Source organism: Chrysochloris asiatica, unplaced genomic scaffold (assembly GCF_000296735.1).
Source record: "Chrysochloris asiatica unplaced genomic scaffold, ChrAsi1.0 scaffold00047, whole genome shotgun sequence".
In the NCBI taxonomy this organism is placed as follows: domain Eukaryota; kingdom Metazoa; phylum Chordata; class Mammalia; order Afrosoricida; family Chrysochloridae; genus Chrysochloris; species Chrysochloris asiatica.
In genome coordinates this window covers 13,039,090-13,056,408 of record NW_006408565.1, presented here as the reverse complement: position 1 = coordinate 13,056,408, position 17,319 = coordinate 13,039,090, and the positions used below count along the sequence as shown (strand labels likewise).

Here is a 17,319-nt window from a genome sequence, read left to right as displayed (position 1 = left end):
GACATGGCCTTTCTCTCCTTCCCTTCTTCTTTCATTTTACCCTGCTTTCCATTTGAGCTCTCCAAGTTTTCCTTTCTCTACACTCAACTGCCTTTCCCTTCTTAACAAAGTTGAACCAACCAAATGGATGAATTGATACTAAGGTGACCCAAGTCTCTGTGGAGTCGATTTCAACACCATGCGTCTGAGTAGAACTGTGAGCCGTAGGACTTTCAATGATTTATTGTTTGGAAGTAGGTTGCCAGTCATTTCTTCTGAGTTGCCTCTGAATAGGCTTCAACTGCCAACCTTTTGGCTAGCAGCTGAGTGTCTTAAACCATTTGCATCACCCAAGGACTCCCACAGTGACCTAGGAGGAACCTGCATTTAAAAAAAAAAAAAAAAGCAAAAACGCCAGAGTGGCCACCAGTTCATTCATCCCAAAGGACCGAGTGCTAATAGTGCAATTTGTCACCATGTCACACAATGAAGGATTTTTTTTTTTGGCCGAGGGAGACTGACTTTAGTCAGTCATAAGTTACAGGCATCTGTCCTTTCCGCCCACACGTAAGTCTGAACCTTTTGCCAAAAACACTTTTTCCCAGACATGAAAGAAAACCCCAAAGAGGAACCTAAACCTTCACGCTGCCTGCGCCGACATAAGTGGTGGGGTCTGGCCTCAGATGGTTCAAAGAAAAAGCCAGACAGCAACAGGGAAGTGAAGGGAGAGGCTGGGAACCGCTCGGGTCGATCATCTGTTCATTCATTCACTTGTGCATTTGTTTGTTCATATATGCTACCTCCTCTCTGGGAGGCACTGAGAATGAGAGCCCTTCCTACAGTGACAGGCACCACAAGGGACAAGGGAAGGTGCCCCAGAGGGGGTGGCCACTTAATAGGGTCTTGAGGAGAAAGGGGAGGGCTGTCTTATATTCCTCATCCTGTTCCGAGGAGAAGGAACATTAGATGTTTAAGGGCTTGACTCTTGGCAGGTTCTGTGTTAATCATGTAACATACATTATCATTCATTCCACCCAACAAGCCTTGAGGGGGTCAGTATTATTAACACACTGTGCTATGAACTACCAGAAGAACAAACAAATCTGTGTCAGAAGAAGTACGAGCCAGAATGATCCTTTGAAGCCGGAATGGTTCGACTTCATCGCTCACATTTCAGACATGTTATCAGGAAGGATCACTCCCCAGAGAAAGACATTGTGCTTGGTAAAGTGAAAAAGAGGAAGACCCCCAATGAGATGGGTTACACTGTGGCAGCAGCAATGGGCTTAAGTTTAACAAAGATTGTGAAGATAGTTCAAAACTGGGCACTGTTTTGTTCTGTTGTGCATAGGGTCACTATCAGTCAGAACTGACTCAATGCCACCTAACAACTGGCATTGAGTTCATTCTGACTCCTGATTTGCTCACTAGAGGTTTCTGGGCTGTCTGTCATCTTTAAAAAGCAGATCACCAGCCTTTTCTTGTGCTGCACTACTGGGTGGGTTTTAGCAGCCAACTTTTAGGTTAGTAGTCATGTGCTTGTGCCATCCAGGTGGGGGGACCTTGTCTACACTCTGAGTTCTTCCCCTTTTATAGATGAGGAAATCGATCACAGAATGGTAAAGCATTTGACCCAAGGCTACATAGCTGTGTCATCTACTCTCCCCTCACAAGGCCACCAGGAGCCCCTCTGCAATCTTTCTACTGCATACCTACCCTGGCACCAAGAAAGCTAATGTGCCTCTGCTGAAGAAGGGATGGGGAGAGATTCAGGAACATTTGCCAAGTGGCGACTGACCAAACTGGACAAGTGGCCTAGGAGTGCTTAGCAGACTGGGAGGTGGGCACAAGCTGAGCATTCACGACCTACTAAGAGTCACATGCAGGACTTTAGAGGCAGGGGTGCAGATCCTCTTTGCAGACAGTCTCTGAGGTCACATTACTCCTCCATTTTATAGAAGTGGAAACTGAGGCCACACAGCACTAAACCTGGTCTGTCTGACTCTGAAGCGCTATACAAGGTGGATGGTGGTCCCTGGGTGCCTGAGACAGGTTGGTTTTTCTGTTGCTGAATTCAACATTTATTACTAATTGAGTTGTGTCCTTCTAAAATATGGATTGAAGTCTTGGTCTTTGTAAACGTCAGTGAAGTTCTTGGGTGGTGTGACCATTACCAAAAAGATTGACAGTTCAAGGACACCCAGAGGTGCCTTGGAAAAAAGGCCTGGTGATCTGCATCTGACAAATCAGCCTTTGAAAACTATTGAGCACAGTTCTACCCTGACTCACGTGAGTAGCCATGAGTTGGGGTTGACTCCATTGCAACTGGTTTGTATATGAGCCTGTTTGGAAAGACAAGTTTCATATGTTAATTAGGACACACCTGAGGAGAGGAATGGGTTCTAAATATAACCACTTCTGAATTATGGAAAAGAACAAAACGGACACAGAGATACACAGGGAAGGACAGATGCCATGTGAAGACTGTCTACAAACCAAGGAACACCAAGGAGCCAAAGGACACACAAGGCCACCAATGAGGAAAGAATCGGCCCAGCCAGGTCTCGGATTTGTATTTTCAGCCTCAAGAACTGTGAGAAAATGAATTTCTGTTCTTTACGCTCCCCACTTGTGGTATTTGTGTTAGGACCATGCTAGGAAACGAAGAAAATCATTCACAAGACTTCAGAGGCGCTCTCTGCCTTCTTGGCCCACATTCTCCTGACTCATGGTTTCTAGTTCTTGGTACTGCTCCGAGCAGGGGTCTCATTTCCAGTCCCTGTTGCCCACTACCATCGAGTCCATTCAACTCATAGCGACCATGCAGAACAGAAGAACTGCCCAACAGGGTTTCCAGGGCTGTACTCTAGGAGCTCTGGTAGCATAGTGGTTACGAATCGGGCTGTGAACCTCAAGGTCAGCAGTTCGGAACTACCAGCTGTTCCATGGGAGAAAGATGAGGCATTCTGCTCCCATAAAGATTTACAGCCTCAGAAACCCTGTACAGGGTCGCTATGAGTCGGAACTGACTCCATGGCGCATAACAACAACAATTTTTATAGAAGCTGACTGCTTTCTCCTTTGGCAGACACCAGTGGGCACTATGGTATGGATGACTCACTGAGTCCCTAGGCCAGCCTGAGAACCGAGGCTCGGGCTACAGTTGACCGTGGCAGACTCCTGACAGAGAAGACACCCCCAACCCCATCTCAGTGAGGCACACTCTGGGTGATGGATCTGAAGGTAGTTCACTGAAGAGGCATCTCAAAAAGGCAAGTAAGAGCCAGTGTTTCAACCGCTCCTCTGAGCTCTGGGCCCAGGCCTCAATTTCCCCAGCTATGGAGAAGTATGGGCTGAGTCAGCAGAAGCTGCTTTTTCCTTTCCTCTCAGAGATTTCTGGAAGGAAAGGATTTTAGATCCTGCTGCTCAGGAGCATCTGTCTCTCCTCCTCCCCTCTGTATGCCCCCCACCACTGCCAGGTGATCCAGCAAACCTCAGCTTTGATGCGGCTGCCTCAGGGCTGAGGCGTCAATGGGCTCTCTATGTGGCCAGTGGGGCTGCTGGGGCCCGCCGGCTGTACTGGGTGAGGACTGGACACACAGTCCCACTGTGTGGAGTCTGTTCAGGCCCACCCAAGCCCTGTAGGTGGGGGGCTCCAGGAATGTCCCTGTAGCCTAAGACATGCAGGGTGGTCTACACTCTGGACAGGCAGGGTGGTCTGGTTGAGAGGGTGTATGCAGCTGGCCAGGCCGCCACTGCTAAGGGGCCCAGCACCGTAGTGGGCATGGGATGGCTGGTGGTCAGTCTGCCCATCTCCTAGTGTGTGAGGGGGATGGGGAAGGGCGCCATAGGCACAACCACCTGCTAGATAGTCCGTTGTTTTAGTTAACCTGGGAGACAAAGGTGGGGGGGGGCACAGATCTGAGGACTCGGGGATTTTCAGTGCTAATCCTGGGAAAGTCCCCCACTGCTGGCCCCCAATGGATCTTAGGAAAGGACATTGGCTTCCTGTTTAGCACTGACCACTCTGGTGGGATTGGGTAGCTTCCTTCTTGATCTGGTGATGTTGGAGTCAAGATCAGGGCCATTTTTCCCACCTTTAGCCTCCACCCTGGCCTGCCTCATCTTGAGAGGTCATTTTTTCATTTATCCCAGACATCTGTGGAGGATAAGTCACCACCGGCCACTACCCAACTTTTGCTAGGAGAAGCTTGGCCAGGCATACGTGGGCTACACAGGTCAGCCTCCTTTCTAGGAATGCTCTACGCTGCTCCTTGCCCTGCAGTCATCCCAGCTGCTCTTAGGCATAGCCCATTCTTTGTTGCCTCTGCACCTTCAGACGGGTAGTTCCCTCTGCCTTTCTCTGTCTCCTCCTCACCCTGCAAAATCCCGCTCATGAGCCCTTCTTCCAGGAAAGCTGTCCTTTCTCCTCCCAGGCTCCCCAGCCCCCATCATCCTTCCTCTATCATAACACAGTGCACCCTACATGTCATCTTCTGTGTAGCCGTTTCATCTCCCACAAGTCTGTGAGCACTTCAAGGATTCCTGACTCAGTCACTCTGTGTTCCCAGCTCCCGGCACCAGGCCAGGCTCCGCATATAACAAGCTGACAGTGTTTGTTGAACACTTACTCTTTCTGCTTAGTGACCCCCCCCCCCCCCCCGGATGGGTGTAGTCATCATCCTCATTTTATAGATGAGGAAATAGAGGCACACAGGTAAAGCCACTCAGGCCCGGTCATATGTCTAGTAAATGGCAGGGTCAGGATTTGAACTGGAGAGTCAGACTTCAGAACCGGGGCTGGGATCTTGATACTGTACTCCTTGATAAACTTTTGTGGAATGATGGAGTTAATAAATGAAGACCTTTTCCTCCCAAAAACCCCAGCCCAGCCCACTGTCTCTGAGCCTATTCTGACTCCTAGTGACCCTTTAGGACAGAGTAGAATTGTTCCTTAGGATTTCTGAGGCTGTAAATCTTTAAAAGAGCAGACAGTCTCATTTTTCTCCATTGGGGTGGCTGGTGGGTTTGAACCGCAGACCTTGCAGCTGACAACCCAATGCCAACCCACTGTGCCTCTAGGACTCCTTTTCCTCCTGAGACCTCCCCTAAATCCTGCATGTGACAATTTAGACCACTTTTCCTTGGCTCCCTCCCTGGAGGAGTCCCCGCCTTTAGTGTTCCTGAAAGAATGCTTTTGGCACTGGGCTGTGGCTTAGGGCAGCAGCTGGGATCCTCTGCCATGGAGGTGGGAACTCTAGCGAGTACAGAAAAGGGCCTCCTGGGGCAGATTCAGGTTAAAGGTGTTAGCCTTCAACAGAGTTGTGGGTGGGCCCTCGGGGATCCTCAAGACCACTGCTGGATTTGTCCCGTGCAAAAGCTAAGGCCCAGAGAGAAGAAGGGACTTGCCAATTGCCACACAGAATGTCTGGGTCACAACCATTAGGTCTCAGATTCCTCATTTGTCAGTCTGAGACATAAACACTCCTGTCTTGCCTGAGGAGTCCTTGAATGGTAGAAACTGTTAATACGCTCGAATGCTAACCAAGACTGTTAGCGGTTCAAGTCCACCCAAAGGCGTCCCAGAAAAAAAGGCCAGAGATCTGCTTCTAAAAACCAGTCACTAAAAATCCTCTGGAGCTGAGTTTTACTCGGGGTTGTCTTGACGGTAGCTGGTACTGGTTCAGCCAGAGAGTCCCAGGGAGGATTGATAGGAAAAAGATGGGGAATCACTGGGGCATGGGGCACCCCAGCTGGCCCCCTCTGCCCCTAACCCCTCTACCTCAATGCCTGCAGTCTGGCCACCTGGGTGCCAGCTCATTGGGTTAAGCATTGCCCTGTTCATGTCTCGTCCTCACCTGTCTCCTGCAGGGTGGGAATCAAATCCTTTCTCTACCCTCTCCTCAAACCTTGTCCCCCAATGAACTTAGGGAGTTCTGGTGCCCTGGCTCAACATGACATGGCTGAGAACTCGCAAGGGAAGGTGGGAGGCAGTTGGAATGTGTGGGTAACATGTCAGGAATGGAAGACTCTCCTCTGTGTGTGTCCAAGAGACCCTCTTCTCTTCCCGTTGCTAGTGAGTACAGATGCCCAAAGGTAGGGGAATGGCCAAGATGCTGTCTTTACCAATGAGAACAAAATAGAGTCATCTCTCTTGGGTCTGAGGGGAAACTGAGGTAGCAGGAGCTCAGTGGTAGGGCCGGTGACCCTCCCTAGGGATGATGCAGGAGAGACAAAGACCATACTAGGATTGGGCAGATTTGAAGAGTATCAAATCCAACCCTTTCCCCACCTTATACCCATGAGAAAATGGCACAGAAATGTTAAGTGAGTCAGACAAAGTCACACAGCACATGGGTTACAGAGTGTGGCTAAGGACCAGGCACTTGGCCAAGTCTTCCCAGACTTGGCTGTGCATTGGGGCCACACTTGCTCAGAGAGTGCAGTTCCACAGACTGAGGGGGATCAGGAATCAAGGGGTGTCACTGAGCAGGCTCCATCTCATTTTGCTAAGGGATCGGTGTGGGGACAGTATGTGGAGGAAGAGGGAAGATACAGATCTGGACACTAGGACAGCCCGGGGAGGGATCTGAAAGGAGAGGCATTGCAGTCGACCTGGGGTTCTCAATGTGTACAGAACTTGGGGATGGGGCAGGTGATCTATAAACATGGACAGGAAAATCGATACATTCATGGGAATTCAGAATCTTCTCCCACAAGCTTTGCCACCAGTGGAAATCACAGACAGTTTTCAGTCTCCTTCTGGTTGTCACAGCTTATTTTAAAATACGGTTTGTGCTCATTACCACCCAACAGTTCTTGCTCAGCCTCTCTGCGAGGTCATGCTATTCAATGTGTGACTACAGCAGCGCTCAGATCGCCAGCTCACAGTTTGAGAGTTTGGTAACTGTATTTCCAATTCACAGGAGGCTCCACAGGAGACTCCTCTGAAGATGAGAGCCTAGGAAAACCTCTGGGGCAGTTTTGCTCTGCCACATGGGGTCGCTATGAGTTGGAATTGACTTGGGTTCACACACAGTAAGGACCATATTTCTCTAAACTTGTTTCCTTTGCCATCCTGTGCATTTTGTTTTGTGCAATTAAAACTGTGATTTTTGGGAAGGAGTCCAGAGGGGTCCATGGCACAAAATGGTGAAGGACCTGGCCAGGGGCAGTGTGCAGTTTGGCCTCTGAAGGTAGGACCTGAGGACAATTCTCTGTTAGGATGGAATTTGGCGGCTGTTGCCCTGTGGCTCCAAGGATAGAAGTGGGGAGACGGAGCCCTGAGACGGGCTGAGTAGAACATTGGAATAGAACTGGGCAGGAGAGTGGAAGCCAAACAGAGTGGATAGAACGTCTCCTTGGAGTTGCAGAGAAACCCTCGAACACCAGTGCACTTTGCCCAGACCCCCTGTCTCTGGGTACATATTGGGCCCAAAGCCGGCAGTTTTCCACTCTCTCTTTTTCTGTCAGCTGCCTGCCTGCCATCTCCCTAGCCTCACAGCATCAAGAGCCCGACCTAGGTGGGCGGCACTCAGCCTGTCTCCCAAGGTTCCTTTGTTTGAAACCCTACATTTCTCCGTCTTGCTCATAGAGGGAGAAATACAGATTACAAAGACCCAGCAAATGGTTTTTATAAACTCTTATTTTCTTGCCACAGAACTGCCTTTAATTAGCTCCGAGGACTACAAAGGAAACAACGTTATAATAGTAGCTGCTTGGAGGAAGCAGCCCCGGCTCTCAGCTTCCAGAGCCAGGATGGCAGCTTGTCACCAGCCACAGCTAGGTTTGGTGGGAATGCCCCCACCACAGGGGACAGCAGCCCCCTTTTCTCCCCGACCCCATCCCCATCTGCAGCACATACAGTCTGCCTCAGCTTCACCCTAGGAGTGAGGCGTAGACCCCACTCTTGGACCAGCTCTTGCAGAAGTGCTTGGACAGCCAGAACCCAAATGTGTCTCAGTTTCTGCACAGTCAGACACCCAAGGACTGGCTTGAATCACGGTCAGCTAGCAGAGGGGCCGGCGGACAAGTGGACAGCCAGCCAGTCAGTCAAACCAACTTCAGCATCTCAGCTGACCACCTCAGCTGAGAAAAGGCAGTACTAGTCCCCAAATCCTGGAGTGGTAGCCCTAACTCAGCCCCTCTATTTTGGAGGAGAGCTCTTTCACATGCATACCCCAGAGGCACATGTCCATATACACAATCCACCTCCAACCTCAGACAGTCAGAATGTCACAGTCCGAGGGTGTTGCCATTGGAGATCAGAGGGAGAGCACAGAGAGGGCAATAACTTGCCTAGGTTGATCAGCAAAGTAGTCACTCAAACTCATTCTCAAGTGCCCCAGAACCCTCTGAACAGCAGGAGGTTTCCAAGGCACATCACCCCCTAAGAACCAGATGGAGGCAGGAAAGCCTCCCTTTGAGGTCCAGCCTCAATCAGAGGCCCCAGTACGGGACCCCTGAACCCCCACCCTTGCTGAAGGATACAACACACAACACAATCCCTTGAGTCCTTCTAGGCCATGGAGAGAGGCACAGGTCATCCAGAAGCGCTTTCTTCTCCCCTGTGACCAAGTCCCCAAACCCTTTAAAGCCTGTTCTCTCCGCTGACCAGCTTTACTGTAGCCCATAGTAGTGACCATTCTCAGCCAAAGTCTGAAACCTCTGTCTCCTCTCTCTGCTTCCCTTACCCCAGGGGATGATATGGAAGACGCGGGTGGGGGAAGGTCCTCGGAAGCTCTCGGATCCCCAGTCTGCCCCCCATGGCTCTCCCCAGAGGCTGGCGTGGCTCTGGGACCATGGAGTGTCACCTAGAGCCCACATCTGCCTGAGCCCAAGTGGAGGGTCCAAGCTCTCCTCACCGGCCGAGTTAATGAGGCAAGAAGCCACGGTCATAGAGATGCCCCTCATGTCCTCTCCACCTCAAGACCCTCCGAGATCTGGTCTTGAGGTCTTGAGGTCTTGCGGTATCCATTGCCCCGACTACTAACAGTCCCAACCAGCTGAGGAAAAAAGTCCCACAAAGAGGTTCCACCCCAGGAGACCACGGAGGCCACCAAGCCCTCTCTCCACCAGCAGATTTAGGTAAATGGGCTGGGAACTTCAAAGTAGCTGGGCAGTTGGTGAAGAGCCGTGGTCCGTGGCCTGGCCACAGCCCCCCACCCGAAAAGGCCAGCCCAGGGCCTCGGGCAAGCATTACTCACCACGGATGAAGGTCGGCGAGTAGGTCGGGAAAGAATCGAAGATGCTGTTCGATGCCATACCCCGCTCTGAGGAAGGCGAGAATTCAGCCCTTCAGGGGGTTGGGTTGGGATGGACGGGGTTGGCTGTTGTTTTATTTTTTCCTAGCTACTTTTGAAAATAAAAGGGATGGGGGGAGGATGTTGCTTTTTGTTTTGTTTTGTTTGTTGGAGGTTTTTTGTTTTTTTTTTTTTTGGTCTTGTCTTCTTTTTCCCCCTACTGCTACGAAAAAGAAAAAAGGAAAGAACGCGAGAGTGTGTATGTGAGCAAATGAGAGAGAGAGAGAAAAAAAAATCCCCAAGGAAAAGTAAGTTTCTGTTTGTACCCAAGAATTTGGATTCCTGGTCCCACAGGAATGTCTACCCACAAATTCTCAACAGAAGCGTATGCAGAGTGTATCATTAGATCGCGGGCAAGGCCTTCGGCAGCCAGGGTGGAAAGTGTGCAGGGGCAGGGAGAGCAAAGCCGGGCTGCACCACCACCAAGGAATGAATGAATGAGGCTTACCCTCCACAGAGCCCAGGCTCCAGTGGGTGCGAGGGCGGCCAGGGGGTGGGGAGGACCCGGAGCCAACCAGCTCCTGCGCAGCGCCCGGGAGGCAGCTGAGGGCCTGGCCTTGTGGTTCTGTGGTTGAGGGACCAGGCCTGCACAGTGTCAACCCAACCTCAGCTCACAGGATGCAAGAAGCCAGCTCGCGGCCTTGGCTCATTGGCTGGGCCACGATCACCTGGGCTGTGACATCACAGCCCTTTAGAGGACCTTGTGGCAGCTTCTCTCTCTCTCTCTCTCTTTTTGGAAAAAAAAGAAAAGAAAGAAAGAAAGAAAAAGCAATGGTTTTTATTTGTGGGACTGGCCTCAGCACGCGGCCAGTAAAGCAGAACTGAAAGCAGTTGGCGCGGGGGCGGCCTAGTGGTGGCTGGATCCGGTGTGGGAGACTCCATAATGGTCTGGATGGCTGGGCCTCCCACCGGCCCCTTACTGATGGGACTCCCCTCCATGACCTGGTTGCTCCTGGGCTGCGGCCAACACCCTGCCATTGTCCACTGCCTCTGCTGCTGGGGAGAGGTGTCCACATGTGTGGCTGGGTGGCACTTCAGGGGGGTTTTATGGGCATTGGGATTAAGTACAAATGGGAAACACATGAAGGCTTCACCGACACTCACACCCACCATGGCCTGCCCACCATGAGGGCTGTCCTCATGGAAGCTGCTGGAACCTCTGCGTGATGTACTTCTGAGCTCTCACCTTGTCATTCAAGGCTCTTTGCCTCACTTTGTTCACCTGTGTATCCCTTTGGGGTTTTCTAAAACAATAAAAAAGCAGATGCTATGAAGTTGATTCCAAAGCATGATGAGTCCATGTGTGCCAGAGTAGAATTGTGTTTCAGAGGATTTTCATTGACTGTGATCTTTTGGAAATAGATTTGCCAGATCTTTCTTCCAAGGTGCCTCTGTGTCAATTTGAATCACCGGCCTTTGAGTTTGTAGCCAAGCATTTAACTCTCTGTGCTGACCAGGGACACCTTTGGAGTTCTTTGCTCTAGCCTAACACGCCGGCACCTACATACCTTCAAGTCTTTGTTGACTCCTTTTGAAACCCTTCATGTCTCAGGGGATTCAAGGAACAGAGATCTCAAAAGTAGAAAAGACATAGAAGACAATTCAGTCCTTTATGCTATTATTCTCAGAAGCTCAGGCAAGTGTCCGGGGAGGGTGCCTTGCAAGCTCTAATGGCTCCATTTCACAGGCCAGATCAGTAAGGCCCAGGACATTGAAAGCAGTTTGTCTAAGGCCATACAGTATTCTAGAATGGGCAGAACTTCAACCTCTGACTCACTGATTGGGACCTCACAATGATACCATAATGGGCTTCAGCATCCTTTAAGCTAAATCCAGAGATCACAGAAAGATCCTCCTGCAACCTGGTTATTGTCTCCTGGATGCCCCCAGGAAACTCTGGCACCAGCTTGGGACTCCCAGTGGCTCTACAGACTGACACAGAGCCGGAGAATCCTTTGGGATGAGGAGAGGCTTGTTCAAGGCCACACCATGTTTATCACCTGTGAGCAGGATGTCTCCTCTGGGAGCTCAAGACAGTTCAGCCCTTGTCCATGAATAGGGAGTTTATTGGGGTGTGGGATAGGGAGAAGAAAGATGTGAGCTCTAATTTGATCCAAGAGGAAGTAGGCTTATAGTGAAAGCTATGCAGACTCTGAATTAAGTTGGACGTGAGGTTCAGTTCCAGCTCTGTTGAATTTGAGCTGTGAGACCAAAGGACAAGTCACTTCCCTTCTCTGAGTCTCAGTTTCTTTCTCTGTAAAATGGGGATCACACCTTCCTCAGAGGGAAGGGAACAGGTGAGGGCATCACAAACACTGGTTTCCTTGACTGAATCTCGGTGACGTGATTTGGACTCCATTATGAGTAAGTGCACATCACAGTCAGCCTGCAGGACAGACCTGGAGACTCACTGGCTGGCCCACCTAGACAGGGTCGTGGGGGTCAGCGGTACAGATGGAGTCTGACGAGGTGTCTTGGCCTTCTGGTTAAATTGGAAGCATTTTGGAGTTGGCCAAGGAGACCGCCATTTTATAGAAGTGGAAATTGTGACACCAGCAGGAGCAGAGCTGTGAGTCAGTAGAACCCAGGCCCCCAATTCTCAGCCCAGGAGTCGTTTTTTGCTCTGCTGACACCGCCTCCAGTTTCTAATACACCATCCTACACTGTGTGCTGTTTTTTTCCATGCAAAAGAGTGGGCCCCGTACAAGCAGATTGGGTCACCCTGAGGGACTCTCCCTCCCTTCTCCCAGCCCCTCCTAGAGTCCAGGCTTGGTGTTTTAGGTATCTGCTGCTATAACAGAAATACCATAAGTCAGTGGCTTTAACAAACAGAAATGTGTTGAGGAGGTGACAAGTCCAAATTCAGGGTGTCAGCTCTAGGGGAGGGTCCTTGTCTCCCTTCAACATCTGTGGGCCTGGAGGCCCTTGAAGACTGCCTGTGTCTTGACATCAATCTTCCTGGGTCTAGGAGGTTCTCAGCACAGGGATGCTGAGTCAAAGGCTTCAATCTACTCCCAGTTCTCCTTTCTTGGTAGTAGTCAAATACCCTCATCTCCTTGCTTCTCTCTCCTTTTAGCTGATGTAAGATAAGAGCTTCCACAGTGCTGGGAAAGGCCCCTTACTTTGGATCAGGACTGTAACCTGAATTAAGGTGTTGTCTCCCACCCTAATCCCTTATAGACTGACCACATCAGATCACATGATGTGGATGGCGATGATTACATCATTACACAACTGCCTGATTGCTTTACTCTGCAATGGGCAAACCACTGAGAGGCATGGCCCAGCCAAGTAGACACATATTTTGGAGGACATACGAAATCTATGACACTTGGGAACATGAAGGAACCCAAGAGGCCATGATGGACCCACAGGCCTGTGTGTCAGGTGGTTTAACTCCGTTTCAGGGGAATGCAGCAAAAGTTTACTGAGCACCAGGCTCAGTCCTTGCCCTCACTGTATGAGCTCATAAACCCATGCTAGAATATGAAGGAATCCCCAAGGCTACCAGGGGAAGTCGAAAGAGTACAGAGGCTGGGACCAGTCAGAGGGGAAATTCGACTTTGGCTCTTACAAGATGATATGCAAAACACTTTACACTTCTGAGTCCCCATTCTCTCACCTGTGGAATGGGGCCAATTTCAGGACCCACCTTTTGGATGCTATTATGAAGAGGATTAAATAAGGAAATAACTATTTATGAGCTGGGCTCATGGTAGATGTTCAATTCCCAGAGTTCTCTTCTTCTCTTCCCGTCACTTCTGCACTGTGGCTTCCCTTGACCTGCAGTGGGCAGTCAGATCTCCTTCTGTTTCCATAGGGAGGCACAAATCCAATCATATAGAAACCTCTGAACCAATTAGATCAGGTTAATCAAAAAATATGGCTGAAGAAATGAATAAAAAAAAATAGTACCTCCTTTATTCCTTTAACTTTGAACTTATAAATGCACATTGAATGGTCTTCCCTTATTCTTCTGGCTTCAGCCACCCCAGAAAGGGACCACCTACAATTCCCAGTCTTGGTTTCTTTACAGTAGACCATGAATGTAGAGAAGTTTATGAAGCAATCAGTGTGCAGCAGTTTCTAGATTTTACTATTTTCCTCCAATCTTTTACAATGTCCTACCCACATCTAATTAGATTTTTTTTTTTCAGCAGCTTGCCTTTGCTGAGTCTTTCCAAAGTATTCACCTTAATTTTCATAAAAACAAAGACTCCAGTTTTGCATCAGATTGTCAGTAAGATCACCATCCTTCAGGGCTCAACCAGTAAAGGAGAAGTCATTCTGAATATTGGAAACTGAGGGAAGTTCATTCATGGAGTTGACAAGACAGGTGATGGAAGAACTGAAAAAGAAGACATAGAGGGGTCCCAGGATGAGTCACAACAAGAAGCCACCACTATCCCTCGGATAAGAGGGCACAGGGAGCAGTTAGCAGATGCTGGGCTGGCCCGCCTCATAGGAACAGAAGCATAGTGAGCCAGCCTAGCATTTGCTGGAGCCACAGAGGAGACCCTGCCACCATAGAGACATCACCTGAGACAGAAGGAAGGGGAGAAATACCCCAGCTTCTCCCTTTCTGCCACCCTTCAATCTCCTCCTTCTACCTCCCATTTGGTCAAATGAAAGCGGCACTCAGTTAATTTAGGGGCCTTCTCCAGGCCCCTCAATGTCATCACAGCATCATCATGTCTACATCGAAGGCTTAGTAGCACTGAGGACAATTTGCCTCTTAGAGACAACAGAGGAAGGGTAGGGACAAACTGGCCCAGAGCTGGGGATCTGTAACCATGAAAATCCATTTGGAATAGACAAGTTTTGGGATGAGCGCAACTGATGTTGGTAATTTGACAGCTCAGTGGATAATGGAAGCAGAAACTATCGTCTCCCAGAGAGGGTTCTGCTAGCCAAGGATATTGATTGACATTTTATACCGGGGGACATGGTGAACTCCATGAGCTGTCTACACTGGGGCAAATTACCAACGTTAGTGGTGATGAAAGCAGTTTTCATAACGTGTGTTAAGGGCTGATATTGTCAAGATAACCTTGGATTATTGTGCTTGAGGAATTACGTCGCCAAACGTGAGCATTAGACACAGGTTCTTTTCTTTGAACTTTACAAAGAACCCCTCACTTTTCAGGTATGGCTAAAATAACCCCCAAATTTTAGCCTTCTGGACCAGACAGGTCACAGATTTGAGATGGGCACTACTGGTTTTGGAGTTCAAATCCAGGCTTTCCACCAGCAAATCACTGTGCTGGGCTCGTGGAAAGCTCTGGAAGCACTGCAGGCTGCTCAGAGAGCTTCACATCCAGAAGCCAGAACGGAGACACCAAGCTCAGTCTATCCAGTGCAGGCTCTGATCCCACCAAACCAAGGGCTTCCAACTGACAACTTTACACACAGTCTTCAGGACATTCACCACGCTAAGTGCTTTCCTGCCAGTTTCCACAGGAGTGTCAGCGAGGTGTAGAGACTTGCCCAAGGTCCATCTTTATCTGCTTTCTGGGCCTCTTCCTTTCATCCTAGTTTCTCTGATTCCTGTGTTCAGTTAGCCTCATGAAACTGCTCATGGTGTTCTTTAGAACAAAACCTTCCCCTCTCCTACCAGAGACATCACAGCCAACTCAATGGGCATACCTTGTCATATCCCCTACACCTTAGGTTTTGTGGCATTGAAGACAGTCTTTAATTATCTTTACTCTAAGCATCTGCCTCAGCCCACTCCACTCATCGCCTTTGCCTAGGCCTGTGATTCCACCATTAGCGTACTTGTTGGTTTGAACACATTTCATTGCTAAGCTCTCTGTTAACCAGACAACTAGAGTTAGGTAAGTGGAGGAGTCTCTGAGGGGACTGTTCAATAAAGGTGGAAAGAGTTCAGGGCTAGGCCTCTCTCCAACCACCATCAACAGGCCTGTTCTCAAGAGCACTGCCCCCTCTCCTATCCCACCACTGCCATCTACCCACAATGCTTTCTATGGCAGTTTTCAAAGCAAACTGGAGAGGCCAGAGAGGTTCTTCCCATTTTACAGCCATGGAGACTGAGGCTTACAGAGGGGAAGTGACTCACACAAGACCACATGATAAGAGGAATTCCTGCCCTCAAATCCCACATTCAATGGTGTCTCCAAGACACCCCTTGACTCCCCTTCTCCCTAAAGTTTCTTTCAGGGAGGTTGACATGCTGGGGCTTTGGAGTTGGGACAGAGAGTTCAAATCCCTACTTTTGGTCTTCCTAATGGTGTGATGTTGGCTGGACCTATCAGAACCTTACTCTCCTCACCTGTAAAATGGGTGTGACAGGGAAGAGGTGACCCAGGAGGCCCTTGGTCAGAGTGAGCTTCTGTCACTATGTTTGTTGCTAATAGCTGTGTGAAGCAGAGGCCTAGGGACCAGAGAGGATGGGTAGTATGTGGGGTGCACACAGGACTGACTCACCACTTTGCTGGGTCCTTGGTGTCCCCAGCAGATTCCTGTCCCTGCTATTTTTTAGCATCCAAGTGCTCTGTCAGGGGCTTTGGCCTGCTGTGGAACAGGCTTTAAGTTGTCTAGAGGTGGGCTGGAGGTGGCACTCCTTAGTCAGGGTGGGACAGGAGAGCGGCCGAGGGGAGGGAGGGACTCCTTTCTGTTCCTGTTCAGTGAACATCTGTTAGGGATGATGTGCATCTCTGTGAACCCTCCCCTCAAGTCTAACAGTAATGACAGTAACTATAGCAACAGTAATCAGCCAACACGTATACAGCACTTACCAGGCACTCTGCCAACCACCTTATGTGAATGAATTCCAGTTATTTAGCACAAGACAAGAGTGAGGTGAGGAGGTGAAATGATTTGCCCAAATTCAACTCAGAAGTTACGGAGCAGGGTTTGAACCCAGGCAGACATAGTGCTGTTATTTAGTTAGATTTTAGGTTCTTGTGGGTGGCACAAGTGGATAAGCGCTTGCTTACTAACTGAAAGGCTGGTGGTTTGAGTCTGTGTAGTGGTGTGTCGGAATCTGTGTTGGAAGAAGCACAGCCAGAATGCTCCTTGGAAGCCAGGATGCTCAGACTTTGTCTCTCATACTTTGGACATGTTATCAGGAGAGACCAGTCCGTGGAGGAGGACATCATGCTTGGTAAAGTGGAGTGTGAAAGAATAAAGGAAGACCCCAACAAGATGGATTGGCACAGTGGCGTCAACAAGGGGCTCAAGAGTAGCAATGATTGTGAGGTTATCGCAGGACCAGGCAAGAGTTTCGTTCTGTTGTGCATAAGGTCTCTGAGTCACTACCAACATGACAGCACCTAACAACAACAAAGTGGTGTCTCAGAAGACAGATCTGGTGATCTGGTCCCAAAAGATCACAGCCATGAAAACCCTAAGTTCTCAGTTCTACTCTGACATCCATGGATTTGGAGAAGCTGATACATTTGCTCAAAATAACCTAGATACCACATGGTAAGGTCAGGATTTATGAACAGATTGCCTGATGCAGCATCACCTCAGGGGGTGGTGGGAGGCACTCACCCAGGACCTTGGGGTTTCCAGGGCAGGGTACCTGGGATTTCAGTTTATTCTCCCAATCAAAGGTATGTGTAGGAATGGGGAGGGGAGTACTATCCTTCTCTCCCATTTTACTGAGGAAGAAACTGAGGTTCAGAGAGACAGGACTTGTAGTTAGAAGTGATGGAGTAAGGGTTTGAACTCATCTTCTGCATTCCCCAAAGCCTTGGTTAGAAGCTGTCATCTCAACCCTTGTTCCCCACCCTATCCCCAGTCCCTACTGTTTTCCTCTTTGGCTTTCTTTGAGGGGGCTGGGCCCCAAGAGCAGCCAAAATCAGGCTGTAATTAAAGAAAAAAAACAAACAAAAAAAGATTTGGCCTTACCGTTTTTTTCCCTTTCTATGTCTCTTTCTTTGTATCACTCATAATGACCAAGTTTGTAGGGTGGTGCCGGCCCAGCAAATTTGCTGACCCAGGCAAAAGGAAGGGGGGGGAGGGGTGCCATTATGTGGTTGGGAAATGGTGGGGCATTTCGTATGCCTCC

The 17,319-nt window shown here is 49.5% G+C and overlaps 1 protein-coding gene across 1 annotated transcript in view; it reads right to left on the bottom strand.

Moving 5' to 3' along the window:
• The window catches only part of RUNX3 (runt-related transcription factor 3), a 75,294-nt gene extending 65,634 nt beyond the window's left edge, over nt 1–9,660 (bottom strand). The window contains exons 1-2 of the mRNA XM_006862285.1: nt 9,548–9,660; nt 9,186–9,333 (exon numbers count right to left, since the gene is read on the bottom strand). Of these exons, the coding sequence (XP_006862347.1) occupies nt 9,186–9,243 (58 nt within the window). The 5' untranslated portion in view covers nt 9,244–9,333; nt 9,548–9,660. The remainder of the gene's footprint in view (nt 1–9,185; nt 9,334–9,547) is intronic.
• Between the last annotated feature and the right edge of the window lie 7,659 nt (nt 9,661–17,319).